Here is a 25,306-nt window from a genome sequence, read left to right on the forward strand (position 1 = left end):
CTCATGGTACTGGCTGGAGCAGAATGGGTGGAATGGCATTAAACACTTGGTTTCTATATGTTCGATGCCAATACATTTGCTCCGTTCCCGACATTATTATGAGTCGCCATCCCCTCAGCAGACCCCACTGAAAGCAGGGTATGTTATTTCAGAATGAAAGACCCTACTCTCCCACATATCTTTCTCATCGTTCTCCCAGAATGAATTCTGTTCAAATGTTTATGATATGTGCTGTGTGGCGATGAAATAACATTTTCTTTTTCATCCCTAAGTGTGTCATGCTGACAGTGATCTGTATCAGAGAACAAACACTTGGTTGTGTTATTATTCCTTGGCAAAAAAACACAGTATAGTTCACAACCCCTCTGAAATGATCAAATGCACAGATTATTGTTTGAGCTAATATGCATTATTCTCACAGAGCCAGAAATAAATAGCCAACATCATGTTCCATTTATAGTAGACTACGATAATACACTCTGACTGGTGCACAAACGCTCATGAATATGGCTGAGTGGTTCCTGTGGATTCCAACAGGTCTGTCAAATTAAGACATGATACATCCAAATATCCAGATAAACTGAATTTCCTTGGTTCGGTGTGTTTTGAGTGAGATGAATAGTTGACATGTCCTTACAGCAGTCTTTGCTGAACAGGTTTCATCCAGTCAGTGCTAGTGGTGATATTCCCAAACATTCCCAACGAGGAGGAGGGAAGTTGGGAAAACTACAACGATTCCCTCCGCTCCTCACTTTTGGATAGTGGTGACGCTACAGGAGCAAGCATTGACTTAGTTATTCAGTTTCCGTTACAATTTCCAATCCCAGCTGTGACAAAATAGTCCTAAAAAGTCCCACAGTCCAGTATGTCATTGACATGTTGTCCTACGGGAAAGAGAAGGGGGCATGGGGGGGCATTCACGCTCCTGCACCTGTGCCCAATCTCTCTCATAGCTCCTACCCTCTTTTTCTCAACCCCCTTCTCTCCCCTCATCTAGTCTCACACTTTCTCCTCATCCCCTTATTATTTCCCTCTCTCAGTGTCTGTGAAGTAGGGGTGAGGGGTAGTGTGAGGGGCAGATGGGTAGACAGTGTACCCCCCGCTAGGACAGCCTCTCCATCTCAAACTGGGTGTGTCCATGTCCGTTAGACATGGTCGCAGCATTGGACCAGGCCTCAGCCAGGCGAGTGTTACCCGATTTAGGAGCCTCCCCTTGGGGTCCGTGGGTGATGGATAGAGGTCCAGGGTCGGTTCCTGCTGGGGGGTCGGGCGGGGTGGGCTCGGGGGCTTGCGGTCGTAGTAGAGGGCCCAGAGCAGGGTTAGGGTCAGGGTCATGGCCAGAATCTGGGCCACTCCTATAGACACACCCAGGAAGCGCAGCACCTGCAGCTGCTTAGTTCCTCTGATGAAACTGTAGATCTTCGGCCCACAGCCCTGTAGTACACACACACACACACACACACACACACACACACACACACACACACACACACACACACACACACACACACACAGACAAATGAACACAACAAGAGTTGAAGCTTTTCCATGTTGAAATATGGCATACGTTTGATCCTTGTTATATTAATATTACATTCATGTAATATTAATGTTGTTTCAATGTTTCAGTCTGTCTGTCTCACCAGGGGCAGACCTCCCATACTGTTTCTGTGAGATGTACATCTGCTGTAGGAACAAAATGAAAATGCTCTCTTATCCTATCACATGGATAACATGTACATGGAGAGAAAGAAACAGAGAGGGAGAGAGGGAGAGAAAGAGAGATGTAGGGGAAGGGAGGACGACGGTAGAGAAGTGGAAAGAGATGGAGTAGTAGTGGAGGTGTAGAAAGGCCAGTCTATTACTTCCTGACTGAGGGATATTCACTCTGTGGTGCTACATACCAGACTGAGCTACTCTACACCTTACTGCTGCCAGAGAGAGAGAGAGGGATAGAGAGAGAGGTGAGAGAGAGAGTGAGAGAGAGGTGAGAGAGAGGAAAGTGGAAGGAAAGGAAAGTCCTGTGGAGAAAGGGTAGTAAATGTGGAGGAGAGAGGCTGGTATAAATAAATAGAGAGAAAACAGACAGGAGATAGAAAGGATCCTCTACACATTCCCCGTGACTCCCTCCTCTACTGACTGACTCCCTCCTCTACTGACTGACTCCCTCCTCTACTGACTGACTCCCTCCTCTACTGACTGACTCCCTTCTCTACTGACTGACTCCCTCCTCTACTGACTGACTCCTCTACTGACTGACTCCCTCCTCTACTGACTCCCTTCTCTACTGACTGACTCCCTCCTCTACTGACTCCCTTCTCTACTGACTGACTCCCTCCTCTACTGACTGACTCCTCTACTGACTGACTCCCTCCTCTACTGACTCCCTCCTCTACTGACTGACTCCTCTACTGACTGACTCCTCTACTGACTGACTCCCTCCTCTACTGACTCCCTTCTCTACTGACTGACTCCCTCCTCTACTGACTCCCTTCTCTACTGACTGACTCCCTCCTCTACTGACTCCCTTCTCTACTGACTGACTCCCTCCTCTACTGACTCCCTCCTCTACTGACTGACTCCTCTACTGACTGACTCCTCTACTGACTGACTCCCTCCTCTACTGACTGACTCCTCTACTGACTGACTCCCTCCTCTACTGACTGACTCCCTCCTCTACTGACTGACTCCCTCCTCTACTGACTGACTCCCTCCTCTACTGACTGACTCCTCTACTGACTGACTCCCTCCTCTACTGACTCCCTCCTCTACTGACTGACTCCTCTACTGACTCCTCTACTGACTGACTCCCTCCTCTACTGACTCCCTTCTCTACTGACTCACTCCCTCCTCTACTGACTGACTCCCTCCTCTACTGGCTGACTCCCTCCTCTACTGACTCCCTCCTCTACTGACTGACTCCTCTACTGACTGACTCCTCTACTGACTGACTCCCTCCTCTACTGACTGACTCCTCTACTGACTGACTCCCTCCTCTACTGACTCCCTCCTCTACTGACTGACTCCTCTACTGACTGACTCCTCTACTGACTGACTCCTTCTCTACTGACTGACTCCCTCCTCTACTGACTGACTCCTCTACTGACTGACTCCTCCTCTACTGACTCCCTTCTCTACTGACTGACTCCCTCCTCTACTGACTCCCTTCTCTACTGACTGACTCCCTCCTCTACTGACTGACTCCTCTACTGACTGACTCCCTCCTCTACTGACTCCCTCCTCTACTGACTGACTCCTCTACTGACTGACTCCTCTACTGACTGACTCCCTCCTCTACTGACTCCCTTCTCTACTGACTGACTCCCTCCTCTACTGACTCCCTTCTCTACTGACTGACTCCCTCCTCTACTGACTCCCTTCTCTACTGACTGACTCCCTCCTCTACTGACTCCCTCCTCTACTGACTGACTCCTCTACTGACTGACTCCTCTACTGACTGACTCCCTCCTCTACTGACTGACTCCTCTACTGACTGACTCCCTCCTCTACTGACTGACTCCTCCTCTACTGACTGACTCCCTCCCTCTACTGACTGACTCCCTCCTCTACTGACTGACTCCTCTACTGACTGACTCCCTCCTCTACTGACTCCCTCCTCTACTGACTGACTCTCTGACTGACTCCTCTACTGACTGACTCCCTTCTCTACTGACTGACTCCCTCCTCTACTGACTCACTCCCTCCTCTACTGACTGACTCCCTCCTCTACTGGCTGACTCCCTCCTCTACTGACTCCCTCCTCTACTGACTGACTCCTCTACTGACTGACTCCTCTACTGACTGACTCCCTCCTCTACTGACTGACTCCTCTACTGACTGACTCCCTCCTCTACTGACTCCCTCCTCTACTGACTGACTCCTCTACTGACTGACTCCTCCTCTACTGACTGACTCCTCTACTGACTGACTCCCTCCTCTACTGACTCCCTTCTCTACTGACTGACTCCCTCCTCTACTGACTCCCTCCTCTACTGACTCACTCCCTCCTCTACTGACTGACTCCCTCCTCTACTGACTGACTCCCTCCTCTACTGACTGACTCCTCTACTGACTGACTCCTCTACTGACTGACTCCCTCCTCTACTGACTCCCTTCTCTACTGACTGACTCCCTCCTCTACTGACTCCCTTCTCTACTGACTGACTCCCTCCTCTACTGACTCCCTCCTCTACTGACTCACTCCCTCCTCTACTGACTGACTCCCTCCTCTACTGGCTGACTCTCTCCTCTACTGACTGACTCCCTCTTCTACTGACTCACTCCCTCCTCTACTGACTGACTCCCTCCTCTACTGACTGACTCCCTCCTCTACTGACTGACTCCCTCCTCTACTGACTGACTCCCTCCTCTACCGACTGACTCCCTCCTCTACTGACTGACTCCCTCCTCTACTGACTGACTCCCTCCTCTACTGACTGACTCCCTCCTCTACTGACTGACTGACTAACTGACTCATCCTCACTACACACACGCACACACACACACACACACACGCACACACACACAGCATCTCTTTGTCCCTCTGTATGCCTAGTTTTACTTAGTGAGGTGTTGCAGCAGCAGCAAGCACCCTTTCATAAGAACCTCTCAGAGTTTACATTAAACACAATTACTGGCCTCTTTCTCCCTCCCTCTCTCTCGCCCTTTTCCTGTATCGACTCTCTTTCCCCCACCCCCATTTCCCTCTCTTTTTCCACTGTCACAACCTCTCCTTTCTCCACCCTCTCCCTCCATCTTTTTCAGGCAGGCCTATCCAGGTGTGTTTGTCAGGCAGGAACAGCCTGCTCACCCAGCACCTCTCACCCAGGTGACAATGGGCAGCCTAGCAGTCTGCACCGGGCACACCGGGCCTGCTAGAACCCTGCTAGAGCCACACTACTTGGCCTGGACCACGGGGAGAGGAACTGTTGCTATGGCCAGGGGAACTTTTGATAGGGCTAGGGGGTTAACATTGTTGACTAAACACAGCAGACAGACATGTTGAGGTGGAGGTGGTCAGACATGGGATAGGGGACAGGGTTGGTTTGGTTTGGGGTTAGACCAGGACAGTGACTGAGCTGAAGATGGGATAGGGGACGGGGTTGGTTTGGGGTTAGACCAGGACAGTTATTGAGCTGAAGATGGGATAGGAGACAGGGTTGGTTTGGGGTTAGACCAGGACAGTGATTGAGCTGTAGATGGGGAGATGAGGGTGTTTCCCTCTAGAGGAAAGAAGACTGAGTGTGTGCGGCCCTACCTGCCTGCCTGCATGCCAACCTGCCTGCATGCCAAACAGCCTGTTTGCCTGCCTGCATGTCTGTTTGCCTGCCTGCCTGCCTGCCTGCCTGCTTACCTGTTCGTCTACCTACCTGCCTATGTGCCTGCCTGTATATTTGTGTGGGTGTGTGAGAGAAAGGTGAAATATTAAAATAGAAATAGAGAGAGAGAGAGACTATATGGTGAGTTTGCTTTGTATTCTCTCTGTATCCTACTGGCAGACTAGCTGGCATTGCTTGGCGTACCTCACCCCCTACTAGACTTTGTGTGTGTGTTCCCCTCAGCCTCAGACAGCAGCATACCTTGTCCCCTGGTGGGCTTGATGAGAAGTAATATCTGCACTCTGTCTCAACAATCTGGCAACCGCAGCAGCCAGAGGGCATACTATGCTATCAAGCCTTTGATTGGCTCTAATTGAGTTGTATGGATTTCTCTCCACCATTGAACATGGCAGGTCATTTCAGGCTGAAAATAGTCATCCCATTGGAAACAGGTTGTTGTGAAAGTATTAAGTAGAAAACTCCAACCCCAAGAAAATCATCTCCACTCCATTCAGAATGTAAGTAGCCTAGATCCCTTACTTCAAAGGCAATTATAGTCAATGAACTAATCACTGATCATAATCTTGATGTGATTGGCCTGACTGAAACATGGCTTAAACCTGATGAATTTACTGTGTTAAATGAGGCCTCACCTCCTGGTTACACTAGTGACCATATCCCCCGTGCATCCCGCAAAGGCGGAGGTGTTGCTAACATTTACGATAGCAAATTTCAATTTACATCAAAAAAATGACGCTATCGTCTTTTGAGCTTCTATGTAGTCATGAAATCTATGCAGCCTTATCAATCACTTTTTATAGCTACTGTTTACAGGTCTCCTGGGCCATATACAGCGTTCCTCATTGAGTTCCATGAATTCCTATCGGACCTTGTAGTCATAGCAGATAATATTTTAATTTTTGGTGACTTTAATATTCAAATGGAAAGTCCACAGACCCACTCCAAAAGGCTTTCAGAGCCATCATCGACTTAGTGGGTTTTGTCCAACATGTCTCTGGACCTACTCACTGTCACAGTCATACTCTGGACCTAGTTTTGTCCCATGGAATAAATGTTGTGGATCTTAATGTTTTTCCTCATAATCCTGGACTATCGGACCACCATTTTATTACGTTTGCAATTGCAACAAATAATCTGCTCAGACCCCAACCAAGGAGCATCAAAAGTCGTGCTATAAATTCCCAGACAACACAAAGATTCCTTGATGCCCTTCCAGACTCCCTCGGCCTACCCAAGGACATCAGAGGCCAAAAATCAGTTCACCACCAAACTGAGGAACTCAATTTAACCTTGCGCAATACCCTAAATGCAGTTGCACCCCTAAAAACTAAAAACATTTGTCATAAGAAACTAGCTCCCTGGTATACAGAAAATACCCTAGCTCTGAAGCAAGCTTCCAGAAAATTAGAACGGATATGGCGCCACACCAAACTGGAAGTCTTCCGACTAGCTTGGAAATACAGTACCGTGCAGTATCGAAGAGCCCTCACTGCTGCTCGATCATCCTATTTTTCCAACTTAATTGAGGAAAATAAGAACAATCCAAAATGTATTTTTGATACTGTCGCAAAGTTAACTAAAAAGCAGCATTCCCCAAGTGAGGATAGCTTTCACTTCAGCAGTAATAAATTCATGAACTTCTTTGAGGAAAATATTTTTTTATTTTTTATTTTACCTTTATTTAACTAGGCAAGTCAGTTAAGAACACATTCTTATTTTCAATGACGGCCTTGGAACAGTGGGTTAACTGCCTGTTCAGGGGCAGGACGACAGATTTGTCAGCTCGAGGGTTTGGGGCGTTGGGGCGTTGGGGCATTGGGGCATTGGGGCGTTGGACTAGTAACCTTCCGGTTACTAGTCCAACGCTCTAACCACTAGGCTACCCTGCCACCCCAAGATCATGATCATTAGAAAGCAAATTACGGACTCCTCTTTAAATCTGCGTATTCCTTCAAAGCTCAGTTGTCCTGAGTCTGCACAACTCTGCCAGGACCTAGGATCAAGGGAGACACTCAAGTGTTTTAGTACTACATCTCTTGACACAGTAATGAAAATAATCATGGCCTCAAAACCTGCATACTGGACCCGATTCCAACTAAACTACTGAAAGAGCTGCTTGCTGTGCTTGGCCCTCCTATGTTGAACATAATAAACGGCTCTCTATCCACCAGATGTGTACCAAACTCACTAAAAGTGGCAGTAATAAAGCCTCTCTTGAAAAAGCCAAATCTTGACCCAGAAAATAAACTATCGGCCTATATCGAATCTTCCATTCCTCTCAAACATTTCAGAAAAAACAATGTATACAAAATGCTTCACTCTGGTTTTAGACCCCATCATAGCACTGAGACTGCACTTGTGAAGCTGGTAAATTACCTTTTAATGGCATCAGACCGAGGCTCTGCATCTGTCCTTGTGCTCCTAAACCTTAGTGCTGCTTTTGATACCATCGATCACCACATTCTTTTGGAGAGATTGGAAACCCAAATTGGTCTACACGGACAAGTTCTGGCCTGGTTTAGATCTTATCTGTCAGACAGATATCAGTTTGTCTCTGTGAATAGTTTGTCCTCTGACAAATCAACTGTAAATTTCGGTGCTCCTCAAGGTTCCGTTTTAGGACCACTATTGTTTTCACTAAATAGTTTACCTCTTGGGGATGTCATTCGAAAACATAATGTTAACTTTCACTGCTATGCGGATGACACACAGCAGTACATTTCAATGAAACATGGTGAAGCCCCAAAATTGCCCTCGCTAGAAGCCTGTGTTTCAGATATAAGGAAGTGGATGGCTGCAAACTTTCTACTTTTAAACTCGGACAAAACAGAGATGCTTGTTCTAGGTCCCAATAAACAAAGAGATCTTCTGTTGAATCACAAGACACAGACCTCCTAATTGTCCCTAGAATTTCTAAGCAAACAGCTGGAGGCAGGGCGTTCTCCTATAGAGCTCCATTTGTATGGAATGGTCTGCCTACCCATGTGAGAGATGCAGACTCGGTCTCAACCTTTAATTCTTTACTGAAGACTCATCTCTTCAGTGGGTCATATGATTGAGTGTAGTCTGGCCCAGGAGTGTGAAGGTGAACGGAAAGGCTCTGGAGCAACGAACCACCCTTGATGTCTCTTCCTGGCCGGTTCCCCTTTCTCCACTGGGATTCTCTGCCTCTAACCCTATTACAGGGGCTGAGTCACTGGCTTACTGGTGCTCTTTCAGGCCGTCCCTAGGAGTGGTGCGTCACTTGAGTGGGTTGAGTCACTGATGTGATCTTCCTGTCTGGGATGGCGCCCCCCCTTGGGTTCTGCCGTGGCGGAGATCTTTGTGAGCTGTACTTGGCCTTGTCTCAGGATGGCAAGTTGGTGGTTGAAGATATCCCTCTAGTGGTGTGGGGGTTTTGCTTTGTCAAAGTGGGTGGGGTTATATCCTTCCTGTTTGGCCCTGTCCAGGGGTGTCATTGGATGGGGCCACAGTGTCTCCTGACCCCTCCTGTCTCAGCCTCCAGTATTTATGCTGCAGTAGTTTATGAGTCGGGGGGCTAGGGTCAGTTTGTTATATCTGGAGTACTTCTCCTGTCTTATACAGTGTTCTGTGTGAATTTAAGTATGCTCTCTCTAATTCTCTCTTTCTCTCGGAGGACCTGAGCCCTTGGACCATGCCTCAGGGCTACCTGGCATGATGACTCCTTGCTGTCCCCAGTCCACCTGGCCATGCTGCTGCTCCAGTTTCAACTGTTCTGCCTGCGGCTATGGAATCCTGACCTGTTCACCGGACGTGCTACCTGTCCCAGACCTGCTGTTTTAGATATCAGCTGCTGTACGAAGGGCTAGATAAATACATTTGATTTGATTTGATTTGATATATCAAAATGTTTCTTGTTATTGTTTCTGTCTCTTCTGAACTAACAGGTTTACTCAATTGGTGAATGGGAAAATGCAAGCCTGTGTGTCCCTTTCTGATGATGTCACAGAGGAAGGTTGGCAGATCCACCTGGGGCTTCAGAAAGCCGTAATGATCATTTGATCATTTGTAATGATCATGACACTTTTCAAGGTAGGGTCAGAGGGTTCAGCAGGTGAACAGGTCAACAGAGGTCTAAACCACCACCTAACACTTGCTATGAGGACAGGGGGCCTTATTATTGCCTTACCTCCCTTACTACATTTGCACACACTGTACATATACTTTTTCTATTGTGTTATTGACTGGTCGTTTGTTTATCCCATGTGTAACTCTGGGTTGTTGCTTTTATCGCACTGCTTTGCTTTATCTTGGTCAGGTCGCGTTGTAAATGAGAACTTGTTCTCAACTGGCCTATCTGGTTAAATAAAGGTTAAATAACAATAAAAAAGTAATAATAAAACGGTCACTGGGGCACTCACCTCTTGGTGAAGGTCACTGAGGTCACGGTAGTGGGCATGGCGAGCACAACCTGGATACTGATTGGAGCAGCAGGAGTCTGGTGGCCACTCCATCTCTGTCATCTCCAGCCAATCAGTGAAGTAGATGACCCCACAGCACTTAAACTGGGGAACACACAGGCAAAGAAAGTTTACATACATTACCAGCCCTTTATAACTAACAATATTGCATATTCAAAGCACTAAAACACTAATAACCTCTCATAAATACATGTAATATCTTATAAAACCACTAAGTGTTTGTGTAGGATGTGTGTGACCTCTGGGGTGGTGAACTCTGGGGTAGTGACCTCTCACCTCAGTCTGGAAGGTGTTCCAGGTGTGTGTTAGCCACTGGTAACGCTGCAGGCCATAGTTGGGCATCCTGGACTTCAGACTGATCATATCTGACCTATGAACTGAAGGCTTGGACAGAACATAACAGTGTAACTCCATTAGGGCTGTCCCCGACAAAAATAAATCTTGGTCGACCGAGAGTCATCTGTTCTTTCGACCAATTTTTCAAACGTGTATTTTTCCATATATAGACACATTCTATGTGTTTTAACAAATCAACTACATTTTCAATTTTTCCCTCATCAATCTACACACAATACCCCATAATGACAAAGTTTATTTTTTTGAAAATTTATACAAAAAAACTGAAATAGTATTCAGACCCTTTGCTATGAGACTTGAAATTGACCTCAGGTGCCTCCTGTTGTCATTGATCATCCTTGAGATGTTTCTACAACTTGATTGGAGTCCACCTGTGGTAAATTCAACTGACTGGAGATGATTTGGAAAGGCACACACCTGTCTATATAAGGTCCCACAGTTGACAGTGCATGTCAGAGAAAAAAAACAAGCTATGAGGTCGAAAGAATTGTCCGTAGAGCCCAAGACAGCATTGTGGTGAAGGAAAAAACATTTCTGCAACATTGAAGGTCCCCAAGAACACAGTGGCCTCCATCATTCTTAAATGGAAGAAGTTTGTAACCACCAAGACTCTTCCTAGAGCTGGCTGATGGAGTACAAAGTAGAAGCTTCTGAAAAGGCACCTAAAGGACTCTCAGACCATGAGAAACAAGATTCTCTGGTCTGATGAAACCAAGATTGAACTCTTTGGTCTGAATGCCAAGCATCACATGTGGAGGAAACCTGGCACCATCCCTACGATGAAGCATGGTGGTGGCAGCATCATGCTATGGGGATGTTTTTCAGCGGCAGGGGTAGGCAGACTCGTCAGGATCGAGGGATAGATGAACGGAACAAAGTACAGAGATATTCTTGATGAAAACCTGCACCCTCTGTGCAGTGACGCTCCCCATCGAACCTGACAGAGCTTGAGAGGATCTGCAGTGAAGAATGGGAGAAACACCCCAAATACAGGTGTGCCAAGCTGGTAGCATCGTGCCCAAGGTTGTAATGGCTGCCAAATGTGCTTATACAAAGTACTGATTAAACGGTCTGAATACTTATGTAAATGTGATATCAGCTTTTTCTTTTTAATACATTTGCAAATATTTCAAAAAAAATGCTTTGTCATTATGGGGTATTGTGTGTAGATTGTTGAAAAATCAAAGACATTTAATCAATTTTAGAATAAGGCTGAAACGTAACAAAATTTAGAAAAAGTCAAGGGATCTGAATACTTTCCAAATGCACTGTATATGCCGTGAGCTTGTCTGATGCTTTAAGCGCACTGTTTGATGAAATAATTAATCCACACAAATGACTAGAGGAAGTCCAACCGCAATTTGTTTGAGTGTGCCAGGGAGGGCTCAGACTTGCTGCGTTGTATTTTTTTTAAATGACATGACTGTGACTATCACTCATTCTCTCTCTCTCCTCACTGCTGCAGCGACCACCACATAACATCAACAGTGTTAATCGCACAGTCCGTGTTGCTGAAGCTGCAACATAATTACAGCCATTTCTGACTGGAATGTTCAGTCACCGAAATCCCTCATTTGTTTAGGAAAAACATTCCCTGTTCTCTCACTGAACCCTTGCACTCTTTATGTGACACATGCATGCATTGCATGCACATGACTATTAGAACCTATAGTATATCACATTCACATCAATAAATTGGTTATAACAAACTCTGAACAACGTAACACATGTGACGGCAAAGTGGATGCAAAGGACGTGACAAATAAACTTAAAACGGGGGAATGTTTACTGGTTGCTCAGGAGGTAAAAAACGTGTGGAATAAATTTGACTAGCTGTGGAAAATACTGGAGATCAAGAAAGATAAGGTAAGGAGCAAGTGCTGCATGCAAACAGGAGCTTTTAGATTACAAAATAATTTCTCTGACCGTTTGGAACAATATAAACAACACTAAATCAATTATAAGCATAACAGAGAGTCTATTGCAATTTCCAAAATGGAACGGTTTATTTCTAGTTTATGCTAAGTATTCAAATTTCACTTTGATATTTTATTATAAAATGAAAATGCTTGATTGGATTTCAAATCATGAATGACTAGTATGCTGTGTGATGACATGAAGGAACAAATGAATGATTGATTGATACAGTACTATAGCTTATATACAGTTGAAGTCGGAAGTTTACATACACCTTTGCCAAATACATTTAAACTCAGTTTTTCACAATTCCTGACATTTAATCAAAGTAAAGATTCCCTGTCTTAGGTCAGTTAGGATCACCACTTTATTTTAAGGATGTGAAATGTCAGAATAATAGTAGAGAGAATTATTTATTTCAGCTTTTATTTCTTTCATCACATTCTCAGTGGCTCAGAAGTTTACATACTCTCAATTAGTATTTGGTAGCATTGCCTTTAAATAGTTTATCTAGGGTCAAACGTTTCAGGTAGCCTTCCACAAGCTTCCCACAATAAGTTGGCTGATTTTTGGCCCATTCCTCCTGACAGAGCTGGTGTAATTGAGTCAGGTTTGTAGGCCTCCTTGCTCGCAAACGCTTTTTCAGTTCCGCCCAGAAATGTTCTATAGGATTGAGGTCAGGGCTTTGTGATGGCCGCTCCAACACCTTGACTTTGTTGTCATTAAGCCGTTTTGCCACAACTTTGGAAGTATGCTTAGGGTCATTGTCCATTTGGAAGACTAATTTGCGACCAAGCTTTAACTTCCTGACTGATGTCTTGAGATGTTGCTTCAATATATCCACATAATTTACCTGCCTCATGGTGCCATCTATTTTGTAAAGTGCGCCAGCCCCTCCTGCAGCAAAACTCCCCCACAACATGATGCTGCCACCCCCATGCTTCACGGTTGGGGTCATGTTCTTCGGCTTGCCTCCCCCTTTTTACTCCTAACATAACGATGGTCATTATGGCCAAACAGTTCTATTTTTGTTTCATCAGACCAGAGGACATTTCTCCAAAAAGTACGATCTTTGTCCCCATGTGCAGTTGCAAACCGTAGTATGGCTTTCGTATGGCGGTTTTGGAGCAGTGGCTTCTTCCTTGCTGAGCGGCATTTCAGGTTATGTCGATATAGGACTCATTTTACTGTGGATATAGATACTTTTGCACCTGTTTCCTCCAGCATCTTCACAAGGCCCATTGCTGTTGTTCTGGGATTGATTTGCACTTTTCGCACCAAAGTACGTTCATCTCTAGGAGACAGAACGCGTCTCCTTCCTGAGCGCTATTATGGCTGTACGGTCCCACGGTGTTTATACTTGCGTACTATTGTTTATACAGATGAACATGGTACCTTCAGGCATTTGGAAATTGGTCCCAAGGATGAACCAGACTCGTGGAGGTCTAAAATCTTTTTTCTGAGGTCTTGGCTGATTGTTTTGATTTTCCCATGATGTCAAGCAAAGAGGCACTGAGTTTGAAGGTAGGCCTTGAAATACATCCACAGGTACACCTCCAATTGACTCAAATGATGTCAGAAGCTTCTAAAGCCATGACATCATTTTCTGGAATTTTCCAAGCTGTTTAAAGGCACAGTCAACTTAGTGTATGTAAACTTGTAAACTTCTGATTTGTGATACAGTGAGTTTTAAATGAAATCATTTGTCTGTCAACAATTGTTGGAAAGAGTCCTATCCGAATTCCAAAACTGGTTTTATTGACTCCAATCTAAGTTTAGGTGAACTTCCGACTTCAACTGTAAGTATTGAAATATAGGCCTTTGTAAGTAACGCTATTAAGACAGAACAGGATGCGCTCCCAGGCCTGCAGCTCGATGGTGGTTATACAAGGCTGCTATAGTAAGCCTACTAATGATAAAGGCATTACTTATTATAATAATAATGATGATCATAACAATACTAGTAATACCAACAATAATAAGGAGATCAAGGAAAAAAGGAGGGTTATAAATTGTCTGATCATTTGGAACAGTGTGAACAACACTAAATAAATGATAAATAATACCAGAGAGGTGGTTTTAACGAGATAAAAAAATGTAAAGCCTTTATGACAGCATAGCAAAGATGAAAAAACAGCCGAATTTGTGAAATTGTTTATCCGACATGTTGTGGTTGGTGCTCACGAAGGCTTGGTGCTCACAGAATCAGTAGGCTATTAAACAAAGACTCAAAGGGGCAAGACAAGCAGGATCTCTATTTTTGTAAATATATATGAATGATTTATAAAGCCTATTATAACAGCTATTGATTATAGACCTAATTTAGTTGGATTTCCTCTCTCCTCACTTCTCTGAGACAATTAAGGCAAAGGCTGTTTTCTCATCTCCTAACTCCGCTGCTGCCTCCACCACATTGTTCTCAACACCTATGCTGGTTAACTTTGCTCTCATGCACGTAGCAACATGGTCTAGGAAGAGGTGCCAATTCAACAGCACACTGATGTGTTTCGGAACCGGGAACAGTGGTAGAAACCGCATCTGTTATAAAAAATAATACATGTTTTATTAGTGTTGCACCATTGTTCCTACGGAATAGAACCATGTACAATTTCAGCAGCACATGTCTTAGTGATGGACTGTACCATCCCCACGACCTCCACAATGGATCATTCCACTCAGACAGACTCGAATCAGACAGGGGTCTTGTACACCATGATATTTTATTTTTGCTACTGCTCGACTAAAGAAATCTCGGTCGACCAACTGCCTATCGACCAAACAATCGACCAGTCGACTAAATGGGGTCAGCCTTAAACTCCCTTTCATTCAGTATCGTTACATTCAGTTCAGCCATATATTTCAGTTCAACTTCAGCTGAGAACATTTCATGTACAGCTGATGTATTATTGTCACAAGACATTCAACAGAAAGCCCTGAAACCGTACTGGAGCAACAGTCACAGTGGTGTATATTTAGTTACCAGCTCTGTTTACCAGCTCTGTTTCAAGCCTAGTTATATAATCCAATCCTCTGACCATGCCACAATTATTTTCAAACACACAACTTCTGACTCTCTCCTCTAGTGTTTCCCAGGCCTCCAACACTCCAGTCTGTAGTTGCTGAGGTTGACGATGGCTTGTTGTCTAAACAATTACCCATGTCTGGGCTCTAGGGAACCAGAATAGAGCTAATCTGCAGACCCACAGTTGGACACACTTAGCATGCATAACTCATCCCCCTCTCCTCTCCAATAAAACCTCCACCTAACTCATCCCTGGGCCTCCATCCCCTCCTCCTTCCTCTCTCCTTCACTCTTTATCCCTCTCTCCTCTGGTCTTGTAATGAGATTGTGATAAGCATAATATGACCCAGGTTACCCAGAATTCCCCTGAGGCCAGGTGCGTCACCTTGGTGCTGCCCTAGCAGGGTTCTGATAAAGGACAAGGCACAAAGACTACAATACCCACAGCCCCCTGCGGCATGGCAGGTATATCACTCTCTGATTAGGAGGGAGGCGGGTGGCACTGTGGACTCAAAGGCTAGGTGCTAGTGCTACACGCACACATCCTCAGGCCTGTAGCCAAGTACCAAACACACATACACACACACACAACTTTCTCAGTTTGCCATACACACTGCTCTAGCCAGTGACCAGGTGCTGCACACACACACACAAACACACCTGCGCGGTCGGAGCGAGTCCCACATACTGTGAGGGGACATCAAAGCCACTGTGGGCTCTTTCATGGTGGAGAGATAAGCCCCTGGACCAGGGGAGGGGCAGCCCTGTAGGGGAGAACCCATTGTAATAGAGAGTCCTGCCCATTGTGTTCAAACACCCACACCCTGAGCAGGAGGGAGAGAGTAGGTAGGGGGAGGGAGGGGAATGAGGGAGGGATGGGAACAGGGACACAATTATACCCTTATCTCAGGGGGTATTAAACTCTTACCCTACGAGGTCCGGAGCCTGCTGGTTTTCTGTTCTACCTCATAATGAATTGTACCCATCTGGTGTCCCAGATCTAAATCAGTCCCTGATTAGAGGGGTACAATGAAAAGACGCAGTGGAACCTGGTTTCACCCAACAACACTTTAGGGACATTGTGGAATTTTGAGACGCTGGAAGTTTCTTTCAGTTAGATTTTCTGGTTGTTCATATATAGCATCAGTACCATTTCCCTGTGCTCTTTGGCCTGTGCCCTGCACTGGTCATGTTGTTAATTGGGTAGCCCCAGTAAGCAGAGAAGGAGGTGAGCTCTCTGAGCAGAGCCGGACATGACTAGCATTCATGTTTATTCATAGCACAGAACAAAATATAGACAGGCCTATAGGGCCACCACACATAGAGCTGCAGCATAGAAATACAGCAAATAGAAAATCTGTGCTGCACTCACCTCGTCATACGTCCACACCCCACTGGCCAACTCTACACAGAAGATCACCAACAAACTGCCAAAGTACTGAGGAGAGAGAGAGAGAGAGAGAGAGAGAGAGAGAGAGAGAGAGAGAGAGAGAGAGAGAGAGAGAGAGAGATGTTAGTGTTGAGGCTAGACAGAGATGTACTGTGTAGTGTCTTGTCTGAGTGATTGATCGTCATGGTGGATGGTGGGAGAAAGAGTGCTCCCACACAATGAGTAGTGATGTCATGTGCTTCAATCTCCAGACGCCTGTTCCACTCATGTCACATACATGCACATACACACACCTATTTCCACAATTTCACATAAACACAACAGAAAACACTACTATTTTCAATCTTTCAGACTTTCATGTAAACACAGCTGTGCAAACACACACAAACACACACACACCAGACAAACACACACACAGGTATTATGAAGAGTAATGTGTGTGTCAGCTATTCTATTAGGGGCATGTCAGTGGTACAGGGTATGTCTGACAGCCTGTTTGTTTGGAGTGTAGATATTATTGGCAGACAGATGGCTCTGCCTCGCCTTTGTTAGTGCAACACTCCATTAAGAGCAGGCCAGTCCCAAACAACACAGACACACACTCACACCTCTCACCCAGAAAATCATCTCACCACTCAAAAACATCTCCCCTGTGTTCTTCTCTCTCAGAGTGTGACCTTTCACCCTTCGAACCCCCCTCACACACATACCAAGACATACACAAACAGTACATCAATACTTCACCATTCTACAGGGATGATTTCCAGGTGTGAAGAGAATATGAAATTTCCCTCGACCCCTTCTAGCTTCCATATACACTGAGTGCACAAAACATTAAGAACACCTGCTCTTTCCACGAGACAAACGGACCAGGTGAATCCAGGTGAAAGCTATGATCCCTTATTCACTTGTTAAATCCACTTCAATCAGTGTAGATGAGGGGGAGGAGACAGGTAAATAATCATTTTTAAGTTTGTGACAATTGAGACATGGATTGTGGATGTGTGCCATTCAAAGGATGAATGGGCATGACAAAATATTTAATTGCCTTTGAACGATATATGGTAGTAGGTGCCAAGTCCACCGGTTCGAGGTTGTCAAAAACTGTAACGCTGCTGGGTTTTTCACACTCACCAGTTTCCCGTGTGTATCAAGAATGGTCCACCATGGGTGGAGGTTTGCAACAGGGTATATTGCACCTCTACTATTGTAAAAATGAAAGAATCTAATTACACATTTTTGTACAAATGTTATTACACTCCTTTGAGACTCCATAGAATGAAAACAGATATGTCTCCTAACTGTAAAAGATGTACCTCTGAAAGTGGAACCTATTTGCATGTATTTTGGAGCTGTAGAGAGCTTGCCAGATTCAGGCAATCTACACATACTGCTGCACAGAAAATACTAGAGGTACAGTTTGATAAGACCCTGTGTATCTACCTTCTTAATGCCCAGCAGGACTTTGTTCTTGATCCTGACAGAGAAAATTTGCTTATGACTATTACATATTTTGCTAAGTAATGTATTCTTCTATTGTGGGCCTCTAATACCTCTCCTACATTTAAAATGTGGATTGACCAGATTGTTGACTTTCTCCCTCTTGAAAAGCTCACTTATGACCTCCACAAGAGACAGCCCAAGTTTGATAGACTCTGGTCTCCACTATTCAACTATATTTCAAACTGGACAGAGTGAACGGGGTGACTAGGGAAATACGCAGATACATGTTGTGTAAGGTACTGTAAAATCTAAAAACTAATTATTGGCTCGTCGTCTCAGCGAAGGCTAGAAATAGCTAATAAGAACCTTGATATTGCTGCTGCAAGTTTAGTTTTATATATGTTTTTTATTTTTTATTCTTTGTGATTACGTGTAGGTATGTAGGATGTGTGTGTGTGTATGGGTGTGAATGTATGTATGTATATGTGTACGTATGTGTATGTGTGTGTATATGTGAATATGTGCATGTATATATATGTATATATATATATATATACCCCAACAAAAAAAAACATTTATTATTTTTCTTAATCTTTTATTATAATTGTATTTTTTTTATTTATTATTATTATTATATATTTTAACTTCTTTTTTTTAAGCCTGTCACATCTGTGAATGTGGAATGTGTTTTGTTGGTTGATTGAAAAACAAGAAAACTTAATAAAACTTTAAATTGAAAAAAAAATGGTCCACCACTCAAAGGACATCCATCCAATTTAACACAACTGTGGGAAGCATTGGAGTCAACACAGGCCAACAGCCCTGTGGAAAGCTTTCGACACCTTGTAGAGTCCATGCCCCGAAAATTTGAGGGCAAAGGGGAGTGCAACTTAATATTAGGAAGGTGTTAATGTTTTGTGCACTCAGTGTATTACCCTTCTCACAGAGATGTGTCTGTATGTTTCACACATTTCATTTTAGGGAGAAAGCTCTCTCTCTCTCTCTCACACACACACACACACACACACGCACACACGCACACACACACACACACACGCACACACGCACACACACACACACACACTCACACACACACACACACACACACACACACACACACACACACACACACACACACACACACACACACACACACACACACACACACACACACACACTGAGGTTAGAGGAGGGTTGCAGTTGTTTGAATGGAATGTCAAGGCTTCCAAGAATGGATTTCCTCCTGTGTAGAGAGACTTACAGCATATTTCCCTTCCCTCGCTGATACTCAATTAACACGTATACAAGGGCGAGAGAGGGAAGACAGGGAAAGAGAGGTGCAGGAACGACAGAGTGAGAGGGCGAGAGGGGGAGCGGTATAAGTTTAGGCTAAGGGGGATTTGTTTGGCGTCTTTAAGGAGAGACTATTTTTAAGCGACCTTTCTCCGCGTTCGCTGGAACAGCGTCTCAGAGAAACTTAAGACACTGCAGTCGTCCCTAACATACCCACAACATCCCACAACGCACCACTGCACGCATGTAAACATCTACAAACATCCCAACAACCCCTCAGAGACATTAAATGGACGCTTTGGCGCTTTTCACTTGCTTAGTCCACAACAGAAACATGACTATCTATTACATATAAAGGTTTTAACTGAGCTTATAGCCAGGGAACCATCAATTGCCCACCACAGCTATAATTGAAGGAAGAAGGAGTGGGGTGTTATTCAGGTAAAGAGCAGAGTTGGGGCTGTGGGAGGCGTTCCTCTGAAAGGGACGCACCAGCTGGTGAATGGGTGCGTGGGTAACCCAAGCGCCACTCACCCCCCTCAGCCACCTCTCCATAAGCGGGTGGAGACTTGTGGGATAGCGTTACCCATTGTCCTGCTCAAACGAGATAATATTGTCTCCGCAGTGCGCCAGCGAAACACAAGAATGCCAGGGCAGAGTTGCAAGGAGAGAGGGATGAATGAAGTCCCAATGGAGGGGTGGAGGAAGCGTGAGGGAGACCCAGAATACAGCCACTTTGGTCGGGGAGAGACGGACACAGGAACCCCCTCCCTCTCTGTCTCCCCACACAGCACACCTGGGAGATAGAGCTACAAAACAGGCGCCACCCCACCCTTTCCTCTCCGGTGTCCTGCCCTTCCACTCTATAGGAATATGAGTAATCATGTACCTGCCTTGTTATAGTTTTTGTATGCATGACACAATTGGTCAGTGGAAATAGTGCATTGTGCTGCCACAATTGGTTCTGTATGGGAATACATGTTATGTATGCAACACATGTGCAGTAAAGTAATGCTCTGTAAGCACAGAGATGATACATTGTTTAGTCATCTGCATGCATGGTTGGATGGAAATGGCTTTTTGGGGGGTTGTCTCTCTCTCTCTCTTCTCTGTACCTCAGTGGGTTTCTCTCTCCTTCCCCTTCACCTGCTCTGACTCAATCCACCTCTTAACCTCCTTCCTTTTATCCCTGTTTCTCTTTCATTCTCTCTTTTTGTTGCCCCGCACTGACAGTGGTGAGTGATTGAGATAATCACACACTTATCTGTCCATCTCTCCCCCTCGCTCTCTCTTTCTCTCTTTCTCTCTCTCTCTCTCTCTCTCTCGCTCTCAAATCAAATCAAATGTATTTATATAGCCCTTCGTACATCAGCTGATATCTCAAAGTGCTGTACAGAAACCCAGCCTAAAACCCCAAACAGCTAGCAATGCAGGTGTTGAAGCACGTGGCTAAGAAAAACTCCCTAGAAAGGCCAAAACCTAGGAATAAACCGAGAGAGGAACCAGGCTATGAGGGGTGTCCAGATTATAACAGAACATGGCCAAGATGTTCAAATGTTCATAAATGACCAGCATGGTCAAATAATAGGTCTGGGACAGGTAGCACGTCCAGTGAACAGGTCAGGATTCCACCTCCTTCTCTCTGGCCGTCCATCAGTGCCCAGGGTACCATTACTCAGGCAGGCTCAGACAGCAGCAGCGGTGAATAGTTTTACAGCTGTACTTATCCATGGAAGCGTCATTCTGCTGCACACCGGCAACATCCCCGCACCAGGCCCACGCTCGCTCAGAACGCAGCCCCGCACGAGGGGGGCGTTCACTAACACAAGACGCGGCGCCACACGCTTATGGGATGATGAATGACCATCATGGCGCTGCCTCAGATGAGTAACGGCTGTAAAATCGAGGGGGGAATTCTCGTTGCATTTCCCTCCGGTGTATGAACGGTGGAACTACGCGACTGTGTATGAACGGTGGAACTACGCAACTGTGTAGCTGTTGGGTAAATTTACTGGCCTGTTCCAGGGTTTATGAGGGTACAATAATATTACTTTAAAGAGATGTAGAGGGCATTAGGCTGTTACAGATGATGAGGACAATGGCACATGAAGATAGATAGGGAGGGCTACTGTGTGTGGGGCACTGTGTGTGTGTGTGCATGTGCATGTGCGTGTGCGTGTGCGTGTATGTATTTCAAGGTTGCATAGATGTGTAACTAACACCGATAGCTAAAGAAAACCTAAGATCTACAGCAATTACAACCCGCTTCTCCAACTAAACCAAGCTCGTCACAGTTTCCACACACACACACACACACACACACACACACACACACACACACACACACACACACACACACACACACACACACACACACACACACACACACACACACACACACACTCATTCATATATCTTTATGCACATATTCTTTATCCCCTTACACTTGTGTATAAGACAGTAGTTTTGGAATTGTTAGTTAGATTACTTGTTGGTTATTACTGCATTGTCGGAACTAGAAGCACAAGCATTTCGCTACACTCGCATTAACATCTGCTAACCATGTATATGTGGCAAATAAAATTTGATTTGATTTGACACACACACACACACACACATACATACATACATACACAGACACACACACACACACACACACACACACACAGGCAAACACACGCTCATTTCATTCAGACACGTACCCAGGACAGGAGTAGAAGGTTGCATTTCAGTGTGCCACAGTAGCCCACCATGGCCACGATGATAAGAAAACAGCACACTGCAATGATGACGGGATGGACAGCCGGAGAATAGGTGAGAACTGCTGCTTCCTCCAGCCTAGAGCGAGAGAGAGGGGAGGGGGGGGAGTAACTTGGCAGACTCGTTGTTTATTTATCTATCCATCCTGCTATTTCTGCCCCCCCCCCCTCTCTCTCTGTGTGGCCTGTTGCATTATTATTAATACAGCAGCCAGCAGTAAATAGTGATTACACTCCGTAGGAATGTAGGACTCCTCTACCACAGCAGTTACTGTCAGGGGCCAGTGAGGGGTGAGATTGTGATCTGTGGACAGGTCGAGGTGATAAGACACTGTTGAATTAAAACATTATGCGGTTGATGATTTGTGGAAAGGTTGCCAGGTATGAGTTGAGGGCATTTGTTGAGGAAGTGAGACATAAATCCAACAGCCCTCCGCTCTTTTCTCTTTCTCTTCTTATTTACTGCTCCAGCTCATATATACTAATTAGCTTCCTCTCCTGCTGTCTCCCTGTTATCTTCCTTCTGTTCCTGCCAGTACCTGCCCACTTGCCCACTGAGAGGTGACAACATTGAAATCCATATCACTCACCTGGTGTGAGCTGTCAAGGTGAGCACAGTGTTCAGGTAGTCCCTGAGCCAAGCAGCCACCCCCAGGACACATATCGACATGAGCTGAGGGAGCATAACACACACACACACACATAGACAGAGATATAGAACACACAGACACACACATTACACACATAACATTACAGTTTCACCAAGTAGGTCTACAGTAAACACTTCCACTCAAAATAGGTTTTGTCTGAAAAAGCTTATGGCAGTGAAATACAATCCAGGGAATTGGTATGGCAACAGAATGTTGCCTAGGGGGTATTTTACCATGTGTTCAACACTTGCATAACCCACTACAACAACCCTGGAGCACTTATCAAATGTAATGGCCTATAAATAGCATGCACTAGAATTCCAAACATTTGTTTTTCTACAAGAAAATGTATGGTGCAGGCCTATGTATAAAGTAACCGGCCATTATGATCAAATACTGTAACCCTCGCGCAGGCACTCCGCCATGGAGGCACGCTTTGGGGTGGATGGAATGGGGGGGGGGGGGGGGTATAAAGTTGTCTGCATTGTGTAGCGTGAGCGCGGGCACAACCAGGCCACCTGCTGGGGGTCTCCGCTTCTCTTACCCAGAAGAGTAAATTGAGAGCGTAGAGCAGGCAGCGCAGACACCTCACCGCGTCCTCGCGAGCCATTCTGAGCGCAACAGCAACTGGTGGCCAAGACAGGACTCATCATCTTAACCCGTGCCACCATGGCAACATAATTAACTACAGGTAATAGCAATAAATTCAAATAGGATTATTAGCCTGTGCCTGTCCCATGAATACAACACGAGTTCTCAGTGTTCCGTGTAAAGCATACCGGCTTTACATGTCTCTGTGCGTTCTGTGCACGCCTTTCCAATGTCTTGTTTTAGCCGCCGAGGTATATCCGTGGGAAGTTCCAGAAAGCATTCACAACAGGTGCTTTCTTACTTTCCTCAGTCCAGGAATGATGGAGTGTGCGGATGAGCGCTCAGCGGTGCTGACATATCCAAATCAATCATCACTCACTTAGCAAGGTATACTGCGAAAACATATCCAGAACATTACAAACAAAACAACTTCTTATAAGAGGGTTTGCGCAAAATGAACATAATCCATTTGGTTAAAATATTAATGTTCAGCAGTTTTACACCCAGAGCAAACGACACACACTAAAAATCATACTATTGCACAGCAGCCTCAATCCAAACCCATAAAATAAAACTTCAGTTGCGCACGTAGACATTGATTCCCAATATCAATCTCTCCACAAAAACAATCCCCCGGCGGCGGTATGATAGGTCGAGCCTACCTATCGTCCAATTCAGAGTGCCGAGTTAGTTCTGCGCTGTCAGTTCTACATTTCCATGTTTGAGTGGCCAAAACTCAACTCGCAGTTTGTTCTGTGTCATCCAGAGAGTGTTGTCCGCGGGGTCCTAGCGCTTCGCCTAATTACAATGCAGCAGCAGGAACAACAGCAGCAGCAACAGCAGGGCTATGGGTCTTTAGTGGGGGATGGAATGTGGAGTGCTTTCCGCCTCCGAGAGATAGCATGCATTGGTCAAGAGGTCACATCTAGAGAGAGGATTATTGTCTGGAGTAAATGTGGGATGGGACTTCTTCACTGGGGAGAGCAATAATAATGCTGTAATATGTGTCACCACTCTCCCACAGATGTGCATGGCTATTCTATTATATTCTGTTCTATTCTTTTAAGGGGGTGGTGAGAAGGATTACTTATCTTATCCTAGATCTGTTCTATTCTGTTCTATTCCCCGTGTGGTTCTGATGACATTACATAGGCATCTCTATCACATATGGCTGTATGGTCTTCTTGATACATATTCTTGATGATTTATTGTTTCAATAAGGTATCAATCCTTCAGTTATGAAACACTGAGCATGTCTCAGCCATCTAAAGCTTTCATTAGATAATCGGATTATCGGTTAGTCTATCACTATCCCTGTCGATTCTGAGCTCATTCTAAGAAAAAACATGAATGGAAAAGGTGAAGGAATGAGTTACTCCATAGGCTAAATAATCAATCATTAAAAAGAGGAACAATAGGCTCGGGTCGGCAGGCATTGTTATCTTAATTTATTGCCTTTCGATCTGTTTTAATGTCCACAATCTGGCCATTAACCAAATGGGATTGATCAGCTTTAAAATCTTTATTGTTAGCGATGCACACAACAAAATAGACTCCCATTAAAGAAATTGACAATATATCTTGTGTTCTCTGATAACAATCATGCTGACTGAATAGATTCAAGGACATTTCATCACAGCATATACTTCATGGGTGGTCTTCAGTGTGCCAATCCAATGGAGGCAAGGAGATATGAGAAGTTTAGAGGGAATGAGGATGGGGTGGGATGGGATGGAAATGGTGAATGGGGGGGGGAGAATTGAGAGAGGAGTGAGACAGTGTTTGGTGCATGGGATGGATTGGTTAGGGCTTGTAATGAAGGGTCGGGTTGAGAGAGATCAGGAAAGGATATTGAGAGGATACCAAATGCGAGAGACCGGAGAAGGGGGTGAGACAGTAAATGAGAGGGAATGAAGGTGCACAAAAAAGTTATGAATGACTAGCTTCTCGTGCTTCTACAACATGCCTCTATATAACAACATAAGAGTGGAATTCTGTTTTTTTTTAAGTTTTTTTAAAACAACAAATTAATTAAAAATAAAAAGATCAAATGTCTTGAGTCAATAAGTATTCAAACCCTTTGTTATTTTGCCAAGCCTAAAT

At 45.0% G+C, this 25,306-nt stretch overlaps 1 protein-coding gene across 1 annotated transcript; it reads right to left on the reverse strand.

Moving 5' to 3' along the window:
* Positions 1 to 299: 299 nt before the first annotated feature.
* On the reverse strand, positions 300 to 23,908 carry LOC135515321 (tetraspanin-12-like). The gene is given in 8 exon segments (XM_064939002.1): positions 300 to 1,281; positions 1,284 to 1,434; positions 9,722 to 9,865; positions 10,058 to 10,165; positions 16,450 to 16,515; positions 21,906 to 22,041; positions 22,553 to 22,635; positions 23,157 to 23,908. Coding segments are annotated over 8 exon segments (933 nt in total). The 5' UTR covers positions 23,223 to 23,908; the 3' UTR covers positions 300 to 1,102.
* Between the last annotated feature and the right edge of the window lie 1,398 nt (positions 23,909 to 25,306).

Source organism: Oncorhynchus masou, chromosome 27 (genome assembly GCF_036934945.1).
Source record: "Oncorhynchus masou masou isolate Uvic2021 chromosome 27, UVic_Omas_1.1, whole genome shotgun sequence".
NCBI classification, from domain to species: Eukaryota; Metazoa; Chordata; class Actinopteri; order Salmoniformes; family Salmonidae; genus Oncorhynchus; species Oncorhynchus masou.